The 14,264-nt window shown below is 44.1% G+C and overlaps 1 protein-coding gene across 7 annotated transcripts in view; it reads left to right on the top strand.

Annotated features, from left to right (window-relative positions):
* The window catches only part of thsd7ba (thrombospondin, type I, domain containing 7Ba), a 1,512,301-nt gene that overhangs the window by 1,425,927 nt on the left and 72,110 nt on the right, over positions 1–14,264 (top strand). For all 7 annotated transcript variants that reach the window (XM_070875389.1, XM_070875388.1, XM_070875385.1 and 4 more), the window contains one exon: positions 9,749–9,920. In XM_070875389.1, the coding sequence (XP_070731490.1) occupies positions 9,749–9,920 (172 nt within the window). The remainder of the gene's footprint in view (positions 1–9,748; positions 9,921–14,264) is intronic.

Here is a 14,264-nt window from a genome sequence, read left to right as displayed (position 1 = left end):
CATGCTGTTGGAGGGCTCCCGGTGCTGCAGTCGGTAAGTAGAAAATGTTTTATTTATTGATTTAAAAAAAAAAATTATTTCTTATTAATTTTTTTTGATTGATTTATTGGTTGATTTATTGATGTATTTATCATTTATTATTGATGATGGCTCATTATTTGTAAAACTGAAGTGTTTAATGTTTGTAAACTTCCCTTTAAACCCCCCCCCCCCTACCATTCCCTACGCCTGATTTGTAACCTACGCCTGATTTTCTAAAGTGTAGACAAGGTTTTTTCGAGCGTACAAAAATCTTCACTTACTCCATTCTAAGTTAGTTTGGAGTAAGTTTTCACTCACGAAACTTTGAAATCAGGCGTAAGTGGCCGGACACGCCCCCTTTTGAAAAAAAAATTCTGTTCCAAATGAAACTGTTCTAACTGACTAGAACTGGAGCAAACTAAATGACGAGAATTCCGATTTCTAAGATACTCCGTTCTACACCAGTTGCTCCTAAAAATCAGGAGCAAATCATGTGGAAACTTGGGGCCATAATTTGTACAATCTTTTTGATCGTGAGTCATTTGCACTTCAGGTTAACTCACAGGTTAAAGATTTACAGCCAAAACATATGGCAACTTACCCTGAGAGTATCCTTGGAATTCTACTTATTGGCGTGGGAAAATAAATGATTTGTTAAATGGGATATATGAAGTATTCATGAGGTTTACAGGTCAGCAAAACAACAGCAGAATCAACAAACTATGAATGCAGGATTATGATATCTTCTGATCCAGTTTCTGTAACAATACTTTCTATTTGTATAACGACGTAACATTTTAATGGACGGTTTCTATAGTTAAATACCCACCATTTACTGAAAGTATGGTTGCTGCTAAATTAGGAGGTTTTCAGTGCTGAGGGAAAATGATTAAAAATGTTGAAAAATCATTGAAATCTGTGCTAGCCTTTAGGTGGAAGGTATGCTGCATCCTTTCTACATATGCCATTGAGCAGTTAAAGTAGCACAGGCCTTTGAGGATTTCTATAGTTATCCATTTACAATACTCTATCAGTACATCTTGCTGCACTGTCAGCAGCATTAGATTTCTTCCTAGTCCTCATCTTGTTCTGTAATGAGGGGCCTATTGATTTCCATTGTGCTATAATTTCTGCTGCATAAACTAATTTGAATCATAATATAATCACTTTGAGGTGAACAAAAAGCATGGTTTAGTACCAGCTCCACTTCTCTCAAAATGTATCATGTTATATAAACTTTAAATTGTGATATGTCTGGTTGGCAATAACTTGATTAAACATACCATCTAGAGGGCACAAAGTGAAGTTCAATTTAAGCTCAGTATAGATATATATATGCAATGTTATGTAATTGGATGCATTTTTCTGGCATGCTTTCTAGCTAATTCCATCTGAATTACTTTAAGAATCAAAGGGCTGGATTTTACGAACCTTGGCAGATCTGTGGCAGGCAATGTCAATGGTGGGTCTCGGCCCACAGCTACCTCCATCCCGGCCTCTGAAATGAATTTCCTCTGATTTGACTTGTTAAGCCTTCTCAGCGCGTTTCCCGGCCAATTAGAGGAAGCGGGTCTGGTGATGTCATTTGATGACACATCATCAGCCAGTTTCCTTAAAAGGGACCATGGCCAATATTCTTTTAACATTTGTGCTGTCAGTGTTCTACGGCATTGAGTTGCTGCAAACACTAACAATCACTGCACAGAGGTGCTGGGCTGCACCCAGGCTCTCCCATGATTCTCTCAATATGCCTATGGAGGGACTCAAAAGCACGCAAAGAGGTCCTCTTCCCATGCCATAGGTGGATGAGGCCTTGCTTGAAGACCAACATAGCCTGGTTGCACATTGCAGAGGAGGGCACAAGCAGGGATGTGGTCAGGAGGACATGGGTGCAGTGCAGCAAATGTTTCAATGATCTCAGTAGATCACAAAACGTTAGTACAAAGTCACACTCAACCTCATGCTGTTGTGCCTCTCATCACATGCCCGTCACTCTGCCTTCCCTACCCTACTCCTGCACATTCTTACTCAAACCAACTTACCTTCCACCTCCTCCTATCCCTCGATCTACATTATCACATCCCCATCTCACTAGCCACCCCTCACACTCACCCTCATCCTAATACAATAATACCAACTAACAACACACAAAGGTAGGCACTTGGATGTTTTATGCAATGTTCATGTAAAGTTTCTGTTAATGTGATGTCAAACATTGAGGGCTGGATTTTAGGCTTTTCTGTTTTTGGGGCGAAAACGGAGGTAGGGCGGGAAAGTTCCCGGCCGGGAATAGTTTGCCCTTTAGTATTTAAGTTTGAGCATCTGGGCCTTGCGTCAGGGGCGCAGCACAAAGGGAGGCGTTGTACACTTTTCGTGGCGCAAGGATGGGAAACTCCCGAACTAAGGAGCCGGACCGCGTGCGCTCCGAGAGAGGCCGGGGGGTGGGGGGGGGTGCTGAGGGGGGGAACCTTAAAAACCCCCCACAAAAACATTCCCAAAACATTGCCCACGCCACCACAACACAAATTGCAAAAACAAATTAAAGGTAAAGCACTCGCACTTACCTTCATAGCACTTTTCCTTCCTCTGTGCTGCCGGTTACACTGGACCGCTCTCAATTCCCAAACGGTCTTTGCGGGCGCACTTCCGGGCGGACGGATCGGGCAAAAGTCAAAACTCCTGCCGGTGTCACAACTAGAGGTGTTGTATACCCGGCACAGCTCTTCCCGGCGGTGCTGTTCAGCGTCGCCGCAAAACCCGACCGGAGAATCGCGACGGGACGCAGGAGACCTGAACGCTGCCTTTCATGTCACTCCGGGACGAAACACGGAGTGTAAAGGACCGGAAAATCCAGCCCTAAATATTTTTATTTTCTTGATTTAAACTCTGTCCTACAGTGCAGCTACTATTAGGGGACTCTAGACTACTAGACTACTCCCAGCAATGACTTCTTTCCCTTATTATTTGTTATCTCAATCAAACTGATTCTACATCTTGATGTTCTGAGCCAATATCATTTCTCACCAGTGCAAAGATCTCATCCCTTATCAACAGAGCTACCCCACCTCCTTTTCCTTTCTGCCTATCCTTCCGAAATGTCTTAAATATTCAGTTCCCAGCCTTAGTCACCTTGCAACCACATTTCTGTATTGTCTATCAGATCATACTCATATATTTCTATTTGTGCCGCCAATTCATCTATCTTTTTACGAATGCTTCGTGCATTCAGATAAAGAGCTTTTAATTTTGTCTTTTTACCATTTTCCCGAATCTGACCTCACCTGATGCACTCTTATGTTTATATGCTTTGTCCCTTCCTGTCACACTCTGGTTATCATTACCCCTATCGCTACCCTGCACTAATGCCCTCTCCTTTCTTTTTGACTTTTTAAATTTCCGCTCACCTGCACCTCCCCCCACTATTTAGTTTAAAGCCCTATCTACAGCCCTAGTTAATCGATTTACCAGGACACTGGTCCCAGCCTGGTTCAAATGAAGCCTGTCCCAACGGAACAGTTCCCTCTTACCCCAGTACTGGTGCCAGTGTCCCAAGAATCGAAACCCATTTCTCCCACAGCAATCTTTGAGCCATGCGTTCATCTCTCTGATCTTATTTACCCTATGCAAATTTGCTCGTGGCTCAGGTAATAATCTAGAGATTATTACCTTTGTTGTTCTCCTTTTTAATTTAGCCCCTAGCTGCTCATACACCCTTAGTAGAACATCTTTCTTTGTCCTATCAATGTCATTGGTACCTACATCGACCACGACAACTGGCTCTTTACCCTCTCACTCCAAGTTCCTCTCCAGCCCAGAGGAGATGTCCTTAACCCTGGCTCCGGGCAGGCAACACAGTCTTCGGAACTCATGCTCTCGGCTGCATGCAGAGAACGGTATCTATCCCCCTAACTATCCTATCCGCTACCACTACTAAATTTCTTTTTACTCCCCCCACTTGAATGGTTCCCTGTACCACGGTGCTGTGGTCAGTTTGCTCATCCTCCCTGCAGTCCCTGCTCTCGTCCATACAGGGAGCAAGAACCTCATACCTGTTGAACAAGAGCAAGGGCTGAGGCTCCTCCATCACTACATCTTGGTTCCCATATCTGCCTCACTCATAGTCACACCCTCCTATCCCTGACCAGAGATCAAATTTGAATTATTTAACCTAAGGGTTGTGACTGACTGCTGGAACACATTGTCCAGGTAACTCTCCCCCTCCCTGATGTGTCGCAGTGTTTGAAGCTCGGACTCCAGCTCATCAACTCGGAGCTGAAGTTCCTCGATCCTCCAACACATGCTGCAGATGTGGTTGCCATGGATCACACTAATGTGCACCAGCTCCCACATGTTGCAGCTGTAACACATTGCCTGCCCTGCCATCTCTAATCTATTTATTTAATTGATTCATTTTTCAAGTTTTGAATTTTTAATTATCTGTGTATAGTTTTAATCTGTAATCCCAGCTCTTAAGTTAAACCATTGTCCAAGTTTAGAAAAATAGAGAGAGAAAAATACTTACCAACCAATCACCTACCTGGTTTCCGGGGACTTGCAGCATTCTGAATCTGTAGTGTAAATGCAGTTTACAGAAGCTAATGGTTAACAGGAACATTTCACAATCAGCTGGGAGCTTTAATTTGACATTTTCAGCTGTCAACTCATCAGCTGATCCAATGGCCACTGACCTCCTGCCTCAGCTTCACAGACGAGGTCTAGACATAGTGGGAAACTGGTGGGCGACCTGTCAAATCCAACCATTGATAAGTGGCTGCAAACAAGCCACTAATGATTTTAACTGCCTCCCCCGCCACTGCATGTCAGGCCTGCTCAGCAATGACAGAGCACGTGGTAAAGGCACATGGCAGTGAGTTGACAGCGGGGTCCTGACCCACTGGGGAAAAAAGAACATTTTCCCACACGACCCACTGATTGTGCCCGCTGACCCACCACAAAATCCAATGCAGAGGATATCATTTTTTTGCACTCCACCCTCATCATATCATTCAGTAGAGGATAAATAAGCTCTTAAATGGCATGAAGATTTTTCAGAGCTTGTGAAAAATATATTCCTTTATCTCTAAAAATAATTGCTAACCAGTTTAGCCTCTGAGTTGTCTATTGTGGTATTGGATATTAGATGACAGCTTGGCTCAGTGATAGCACTCACCTGTGAGTCAGAAGGTTTGAGTTCAAGCCCCCTCCAGAATGTGAGCAATGATCTAGGCTGAGCGAGTGCTGCATTGCCAAATATCTTTTGCATTAACTCTTCTCATTTAGTGCATTGCAGTAGAAATTTGGGAGGGAATTATTGGCAACAACAGCATGCTAAGTACTGAGCTTATTTGGACACTGTTTTTATACAGTTTGGTAATAATCCAGTGTTTGTGTAGAGTGGTGAATGATTTGCAAGTGAGGCAAAGATAAATTAGAGAGAAACAGACAGACGCAAAAACTTAGAGAAAAGAATATAAGAAATAGGAGCAGGAGTAGGTCATCTGGCCCCTCGAGCCTGCTCCGCCATTCAATAAGATCATGGCTGATCTGGTCTTGGCCTCAGCTCCACTTTCCTGCAAGCTCGCCATAATCCTTGACACCTGCATAATTCAAAAATCTGTCTATCTCCACCTTAAATCTATTCAATGACCCAGCCTCCACATTTCTCTGGGGTAGAAAATTCCAAAGATTCAGCACCCTCTGAGAGAAGAAATTCTTCCTCCTCTCCATTTTAAATGGGTGAACCCTTATTCTGAAAATATGCCTCCTAGTTCTAGATTCCCCCACGAGTGGAAACGTCCTCTCTGCATTTACCCTGTCAAGCTCCCTCAGAATCTTATATCTTTCAATAAGATCACCTCTCATTCTTCTAAACTCCAATGAGTATGGGCCAAACCTGCTCAACCTTTTTATAAGACAATCCCTCCATCTCAGGAATGAACCTAGTGAACCTTCTCTCAACTGTCTCCAATGCAAGTATATCCCTCCTTAAATATGGAGACCAAAACTGTATGAAGTACTCCGGGTGTGGTTTCACTAACACTCTGTATTCTGCATCCCAGAGTACTTAAGGAAGTGGCCCTAGAAATAGTGGATGCATTGGTGATCATTTTCCAACAGTCTATCGACTCTGGAGCAGTTCCTATGGACTGGAGGATAGCTAATGTAACCCCACTTTTTAAAAAAGGAGGGAGAGAGGAAATGGGTAATTATAGACCAGTTAGCCTGACATCAGTAGTGGGTAAAATGCTGGAATCAATTATTGAAGATGAAATAGCAGCGCATTTGGAAAGCAGTGACAGGATTGGTCCAAATCATCATAGATTTATGAAAGGGAAATCATGTTTGACAAATCTTCTGGAATTTTTTGACGATGTAACTAGTAGAGTGGACAAGGGTGAACCAGTGGATGTGGTATATTTGGACTTTCAAAAGGCTTTTGACAAGGTCCCACACAAGAGATTGGTGTGCAAAATTAAAGCACATGGTATTGGGGGTAATGTATGGACGTGGATAGAGAACTGGTTGGCAGACAGGAAGCAGAGAGTTGGATAAACGGGTCCTTTTCAGAATGGCAGGCAGTGACTAGTGGGGTGTCGCAGGGCTCCATGCTGGGAACCCAGCTATTTACGATATACATTAATGATTTAGATGAAGGAATTGAGTGTAACATCTCCAAGTTTGCAGATGACACCAAGCTGGGTGGCAGTGTGAGCTGTGAGGAGGATGCTAAGAGGCTGCAGGGTGACTTGGACAGGTTAGGTGAGTGGGCAAATGCATGGCAGATGCAGTATAACGTAGATAAATGTGAGGTTATCCATTTTGGTGGCAAAAACATGAAGGCAGAATATTATCTGAATGGCGGCAGATTAGGAAAAGGGGAGGTGAAATGAGACCTGGGTGTCATGGTACATCAGTTATTGAAAGTTGGCATGCAGGTACAGCAGGAGGCAAAGAAGGCAAATGGTATGTTGGCCTTCATAGCTAGGGGATTTGAGTATAGGAGCAGGGAGGTCTTACTGCAGTTGTACAGGGCCTTGGTGAGGCCTCACCTGGAATATTGTGCTCAGTTTTTGTATCCTAATCTGAGGAAGGACGTTCTTGCTATTGAGGGAGTGCAACGAAGGTTCACCAGACTGATTCCCGGGATGGCAGGACTGACATATAAGGAGAGACTGGATCGACTGGGCCAATATTCACTGGAGTTTAGAAGGATGAGAGGGGATCTCATAGAAACATATAAAATTCTGACGGGACTGGACAGGTTAGATGCAGGAAGAATGTTCCCGATGTTGTGGAAGTCCAGAACCAGGGGACACAGTCTAAGGATAAGGAGTAAGCCATTTAGGACTGAGATGAAGAGAAACTTGTTTACTCAGAGAGTTGTTAACCTGTGGAATTCTCTACCGCAGAGACTTGTTGATTCCAGTTCATTGGATATATTCAAGAGGGAGTTAGATATGGCCCTTACGGCTAAAGGGATTAAGGGGTATGGAGAGAAAGCAGGAAAGGGGTACTGAGGTGAATGATCAGCAATGATGTTATTGAATGGTGGTGCAGGCTCGAAGGGCTGAATGGCCTACTCCTGCACCTATTTTCTATGTTTCTATGTTTCTACAGTTGTAGCAAGACTTCCCTACTTTTATACTCCATCCCCCTTACAATAAAGGCCAACATTCCATTTACCTTCCTAATTACTTGCTGTATCTGCATGCTTACTTTTTGTGTTTCATATACAAGGACCACCAGATCACTTTGTACTGCAGCATTTTGTAGTCTCTCCCTATTTAAATAATAATTTGTTTTTTATTCCTCCTACCAAAGTAGATTACTTCACATTTTCTCACATTATATTCCATCTGCCAATTTTGTGCCCACTCACTTAACCTATCTATATCCCTTTGCACATTCTTTATGTCCTCTTCACAATTTGTTTTCCCCCCTATCTTTCTATCATCAGCATGTTCCAAATCATTACTCTTGATGGTAAATAGTTGAGGCCCCAGCACTGATCCCTGTGGCACCCCACTATATACAGTTTATCAACCTGAAAATGACCAATTTATCTTGACTCTGATGGAGCTATAAACAGAAGTTGGGGGGGATCAGACTCACGGTGAAACTGATAAGATTACAGAGAAGTTCATTGTACATGGTGGATTCAGAAGTATGTTAATTGGATGCAGGTTTCGGAGGCCTTAAAGAAATAGTGCACCATTGTATAAATAACGGTCGTATATTTTAATTGTTTAATTGTATCCATGCTTTTCTTACACTGTGATCAGTTTTAAAAGGTTTCAGGATAAGATAGAAAAATAGAAACATAGAAAATAGGTGCAGGAGTAGGCCATTCGGCCCTTCGAGCCTGCACCGCCATTCAATGAGTTCATGGCTGAACCTGCAACTTCAGTACCCCTGCTTTCTCACCATACCCCTTGATTCCCCCTAGTAGTAAGGACTACATCTAACTCCTTTTTGAATATATTTAGTGAATTGGCCTCAACAACTTTCTGTGGTAGAGAATTCCACAGAAATAATATATAGAAATTGAATGTATAGAATGATGGAAAAGTATGGCTGCAACCCAGGAGCACTGCAAAGTGGAGGGCTGAAAGCAGTGTCCTGCTGAAAAATTACTGTAGGCACTTCTTGCGCTACACTAATTGAAATTTGCTTGTTCCAACCCTTCTATCTGCACATTGAAATCCTATATCACTGAAATTGTAAAAAGTGAGATACAGAGCTAATTTACTACCGGCACTATAGCATCTCGGGTAAGATATTTTATTAGAGATAATGTATTACAAAATGTTATTTGCTTGGAAAATAGGTGGGGTTGGACTATATAGCAATTATGTTTTCATGTTGGTTCTTCAATTTTAATATATCTTAAAACTAATAACAGCCACTGTATCACTCTGTGTGTGCTGGATGTTATATAATTACAAAAATAGTTTGACAAAGATTTCAACATACTCCCACTGAAATATTTGCTTATTAACTACTATTGCACCACATTGTTCACAACAGTGAAAAAACGGACCATTTTATGGATTTCTGTTCAGCTTTAGTGCTCCCACTCATAAATACATCGAATATGTTATCTGACTACAGGCTGTCATTTTACTTATCTTGTAAAGGCACTATGGAGCTAAAGAATAATTACATTTTCAACCCACCTACATGTTTTTCATAATATATTAACAGAAGATTTCTGTGGGTACAAATAAGACTGTCGTTATGCAAGGTCAAGAATTGCCCTGGTATTTTAACATGCCATTGGGAAGTTCTCTGCTACATATCTTGCTTTCAAATAAGACTATTTCAGAATAAGAAATTAAAATCTGTCTCATGTATATTGATTCTTCTTCGCCACTCGCATTGTTTCATTCCCAGATTGCTGTTGAGCACCATTGATTTGCATGTAATTGCCAGGAGGAGTAAGAATTCAATTTGCTTCAGTATTTAGCTTTGGGACCCAGATTTTGCTCATTTAACTGCTTTCCAACTATCCTGTATAATGACAGGGAAGCATGTAGTGGGACAATGAAAATAAGATTTTTTTTTAAAGCATCAGTCATTCTGAAGTGGGCAAAATTCAGGTAACTACATTTTAACATTCGAATTGCTCAATTCAGACACTGCTGTGTGAATTTGATTTGAATCTCACTTATGAGTCATTTATTTAAGGCCTCAAAAGACAATTATCAGCAATTACTTTATTTTGCAGGGTGCACAGTGTGGTGATGCTTTTAAAGTGCGTAACCTCTCTTGTATCGTTCATGGTGGGATACTTACTGATTCAGCAAAAGTGGTGGAGAATGAAATGTGTGGCAATCGGCCAAATGGAATAAACGATATTGAGTTGGGACTAAAAGTCCCTTGTTCAGTGCCTTGTCCAGGTAAAGTGCCACATGACTATCTTATATAGATATAAATTGATCGACCAATGCATCCTGCTTTGGATTTGATTTGTGATAATCACATTGGCAATTTATTGACTTAAAGTGTGAAAATCATCACAGATTAATATAAAAGTCCTTCAAAATATTATTACAATGCTTTTGTTATTTCTGATAATTTGAATCTTTTGTAAATGGTAAGATCATTAGAGTTTTATGATATTAGTATTAATATATGCAATTAGTTATGTAATTGCCATATTCATATCAATGTTATTGTGCAATTCTGACTTAGTAAACTACTGTGATCACTGAGATTTTTTTAAAATATTGTTACTTACTATTTCTGATATTAGCAGAACAACAATATAGCATCTTTAATGAAGATAAATATTCCAAGGTGCTTCCAAGGTGAAATAGAAAAATAGATGCCATACTGCTGGCACTGTACTAATAACGTATAATTGTACAAAATAGGGTATCCAATGTTAGTGAGTCCATCTGGAAAGATTCCAGTGTGGTTAAAACCATAAGATTATGGGCTCAATTTTCCCCAGTGATTTGCGTGTTTTTTTGGAGCAGGCTGCTTTCTTTGGCCGAAGTTAAAAAAAACACAGTTTCCCCGATCAATTTGCACCAGTTACGATTTTTTTCGGTAAGTTTTTTTTTCAGCCAAAGGGGCGTAACCTGCCACCTGCACCAATTCTGTCCATTTAGGAAAGTTTGGGCAGCTGAGAGTTACTCCAGTTCTTCTTAGGCCAGAATATGTGGCCTCTGCAGAAAAACCTCTGGAGAGTTAAGGAAATCGGCGCAGGTAAGTGCAGCAGATGCCCGGACAGCAGCAGCAGGAGAGGTAAGAGAGAAGGGGAGAGGGGGGAAGCCTTTCGATTGTAGATAGGTGTGGAGACCGGGAGGGAGGCGACCATTCGGCCTGGGATAGAGGCAGGGAGTAGACCGGGAGGCCATTCGGCCTGGGATAGGGGCGGGGACTGGGACCGGCAAGGTACTCGGGGCAGGGGAGCAGGACCGCCAAGGCATTCGGGGCTAGGGGCAGATGGGGCAGCAGACCGGGAGGCCACTCGGCCAGGCCTAGGGGTGGAGGAGCGGGACTGGCAAGGCACTCGGGGCTAGGTGCGGGGTAGCAGACCGGCAAGGCAGACGGCCAGGGCTAGGGGTGGGGGAGCGGACTGGGAGGCCACTTGGCCAGGGCTAGAGGCGGGAGAGCGGGACTGGCAAGGCACTCGGGGCTAGGGGCGGGCGGGGGAGTGGACCAGGAGGCCACTCGGCCAGGGCTAGTGGCGGGGGAGCGGAGCGGGGGGGAGGCTACTTGACCAGGGCTAAGGGCGGGGAGCGGACTGGCATCGGGAGGGGGGGGACACCTTAATAATTAGAGGTACGTTGCTGCAATGTAGTTAATGTGTTTTTAAGTTGCTGCAATGTATTTTAATGGCCCAGAAATTCCAACGTCCCGGGCCCGTACGAAGGCATCGAAAAAGCCGTTATTTAGCATACAATGCGCATGCGCTAAAAACTGGAGCTTGACAGATCTCCCGCAGATCGGGAGCGAGGTTATTTGCATGGGCAAAATTACGGGATTTATGCATATCTTGCTCAGCAAATGTCCTCAAAACTCTTGCGCCTGATAGAAGCAGACGCATAGCCTACTTTTACAGGCATAAGAGTTTTAAAACACACTTAAAACATAAAAAATAAAAAAAGCACATATTATTTTTAAAAATCCTGCCCAATACATTACATTTATTTTTAACCAGAATTAAAACGTTTTTAAAAAATCAGCAAATTTTTTCTTTAAAAAACATTTATAGCAACTTTAATTTCTATTAGTCTATTTATGTGAGGTGTTTTTTAAAATGTTTTATGTAGTGTTTGTGTGTTTTGGGGTGTTTCTCATTCATAGTAATAGGAGATTCGGACTTACGAAACTCTTGCTCCTATGAATGAGAAAATACTTACCTGTGATTGAGTGTCCAGGCCCAAGTGACTCCTGCGGACGTCCCAACGTGAACGCGCTGCGACGTGCGGTCACGAGAGGCCTCCGGACCGGGATCTCAAGCGGGCCTAGCAGCTTCAGGTAAGTGCGTATTAGTGCTTTGCCCGTGGGAAGTCCTCGAGAGGAATTTCTGGGGCATTGTGTTTTTAAGTAGCTGCAATGTATTTTAATATGTTGCGAGTTGGCTGTATGTTTCACTTTGCAGCCTCAGCCCGCAGTGTGTCTCTGGTTACCATGGCAACCTGTGGCTTAACATCTGTAAGACAAAGGTCCTCCACCAGCCTGTACTCGCCGCACAGCACTGCCTCGCAGCCATCAAGATTCACGGTGCAGCCCTCGACAACGTGGACCACTTCCCATACCCCGGGAGCCTTTTATTAACAAAGGCAGACATTGATAGGGGGATTCAACATCACCTCCAGTGCGCCAGTGCAGCCTTTGACTGCCTGAGGAAAAGTGTGTTTGAAGACCAGGCCCTCAAATCTACCACCAAGCTCATGGTCTACAGAGCTGTAGTAATACACGCCCTCCTGTATGGATCAGAGGCATGGACGATGTACAGAAGATACCTCAAGTCGCTGGAGATATATCACCAACGATGTCTCCGCAAGATCCTGCAAATCCCCTGGGAGGACAGGCGCACAAACATCAGTGACCTCGCCCAGGCTAACATCCCCAGCATTGAAGCACTGACCACACTCGATTAGCCTCGCTGGGCAGGCCACATAGTTTGCATGCCAGACACAAAACTCCCTAAGCAATTGCTCTACGCAGAGCTCCTTCATGGCAAACAAGCCAAAGGTGGGCAGCGGAAACATTACAAGGACATCCTCAAAGCCTCCATGGTAAAGTGCAATAGCACCACTACACCTGGGAGTCCCTGGCCGAAGACCGCCCGAGATGGAGAAAGTGCATCCGGGAGGGCGTTGAGCTCTTCGAATCTCAACGCCGCGAGCGTGAAGAGGTCAGGCGCAGGCAGCGGAAGGAGTGTGCGGCAAATCAGTCCCAACCCCCCTTCCCCCGACGAATGTCTGTCCCACCTGTGACAGGGTCTATGGCTCTCGTATTGGACTGTTCAGCCACCAAAGGACTCACTTTCGGAGTGGAAGCAAGTCTTCCTCGATTCCAAGGGACTGCCTATGATGATGATGATGATGACCGTGGCAGTCCGATCTTTTTGGCGCAGATCAAGGTTCCACCCCCAAAACTAAAGGACAGGTTAGGCTGCGCCAAAATGAAGAAATAAAGCGGGGAAACTTTGAACATTTTTTTTTGGCATACTTGGGGCCCCCAAAAAACGGGCGTAACCAAGTACGCCGAAAAAAGGCTTTAGGGAAAATTGAACCCTCAGAAAGTGAAAACTGTGGTGTCCCTGCACCTTACTACAAACTCACACGAGGCATGTACTGCAGACACAGTCTCTACGTGACCTTAACCTTTATTCCCCAGTAGTACCAAGGAGTGCTGACCCTGGGTGGGACCTCCCCTTTTATACCTGGAAATCCAGGTGAGGAGTGTCTCCCATAAGTTCACTCCCTGTGGTCAGGGTGTGCATTTCTAGGGTATAAGTACAATGTACAGGAGTTGCATGAAGGTTACAGTTACATGAAGATTACCGTTGCACAATGGTTACATACATGACATCACCTCCCCCCCTTATGTCTTTTTGTGTCAAAGGTGGTCGACGCTGTCTTGTGGAGCGCTGCAGTTGGAGCTCTGGTGGCTGAGCCTTGGCATGCGTCTCTGTCACCTGAGGTGATTCCAGCCTCTCCGGGCTGCCGCATGCTGTGGACTGTCCTTGTTGCTTGTCCACTGACAGTGGTGTGGGTGACATCTCATGCTCTTCTTCAGGTTCCTCCGTGTCAATGCTGAACCTTTTCTTGACTTGGTCCAAGTGTTTGCGGCATATCTGCCCATTGTTTAGTCTGACCACTATGACGCTATTCCCTTCTATGCCAATTACTGTGCCCTCAAGCCACTTGGGTCCCAAAGCATGGTTAAGAACAAATATCGGGTCATCCATTTCTATACACCTCTCCCTTGAGTTTCGATCATGGAACTCAGTTTGGGACTGGCGCTTGCCCTCAACAATGTCTGCCAGGGCTGGGTGAATGAGGGACAGCCACATTTTAAGCGTGCGTTTCATGAGGAGTTCCGCTGGCGGGACTCCCGTAAGCGAGTGTGGGCGGGACCTGTAGGCCAGCAGGAGGCGCGATAGGCGGTACTGAAGGGAGGGTCCTTGGATGCGTAGCATGCCCTGTGTTATGACTTGGACCGCACGTTCTGCCTGACCATTGGAAGCCAGTTTGAACGGCGCTGTCCGGACATGTTTG

Source organism: Pristiophorus japonicus, chromosome 3 (genome assembly GCF_044704955.1).
Source record: "Pristiophorus japonicus isolate sPriJap1 chromosome 3, sPriJap1.hap1, whole genome shotgun sequence".
Classification (NCBI taxonomy): Eukaryota; Metazoa; Chordata; class Chondrichthyes; family Pristiophoridae; genus Pristiophorus; species Pristiophorus japonicus.
Note: the sequence above shows the minus strand (reverse complement) of the source record. Positions and strands in the feature narration are given on the sequence as shown.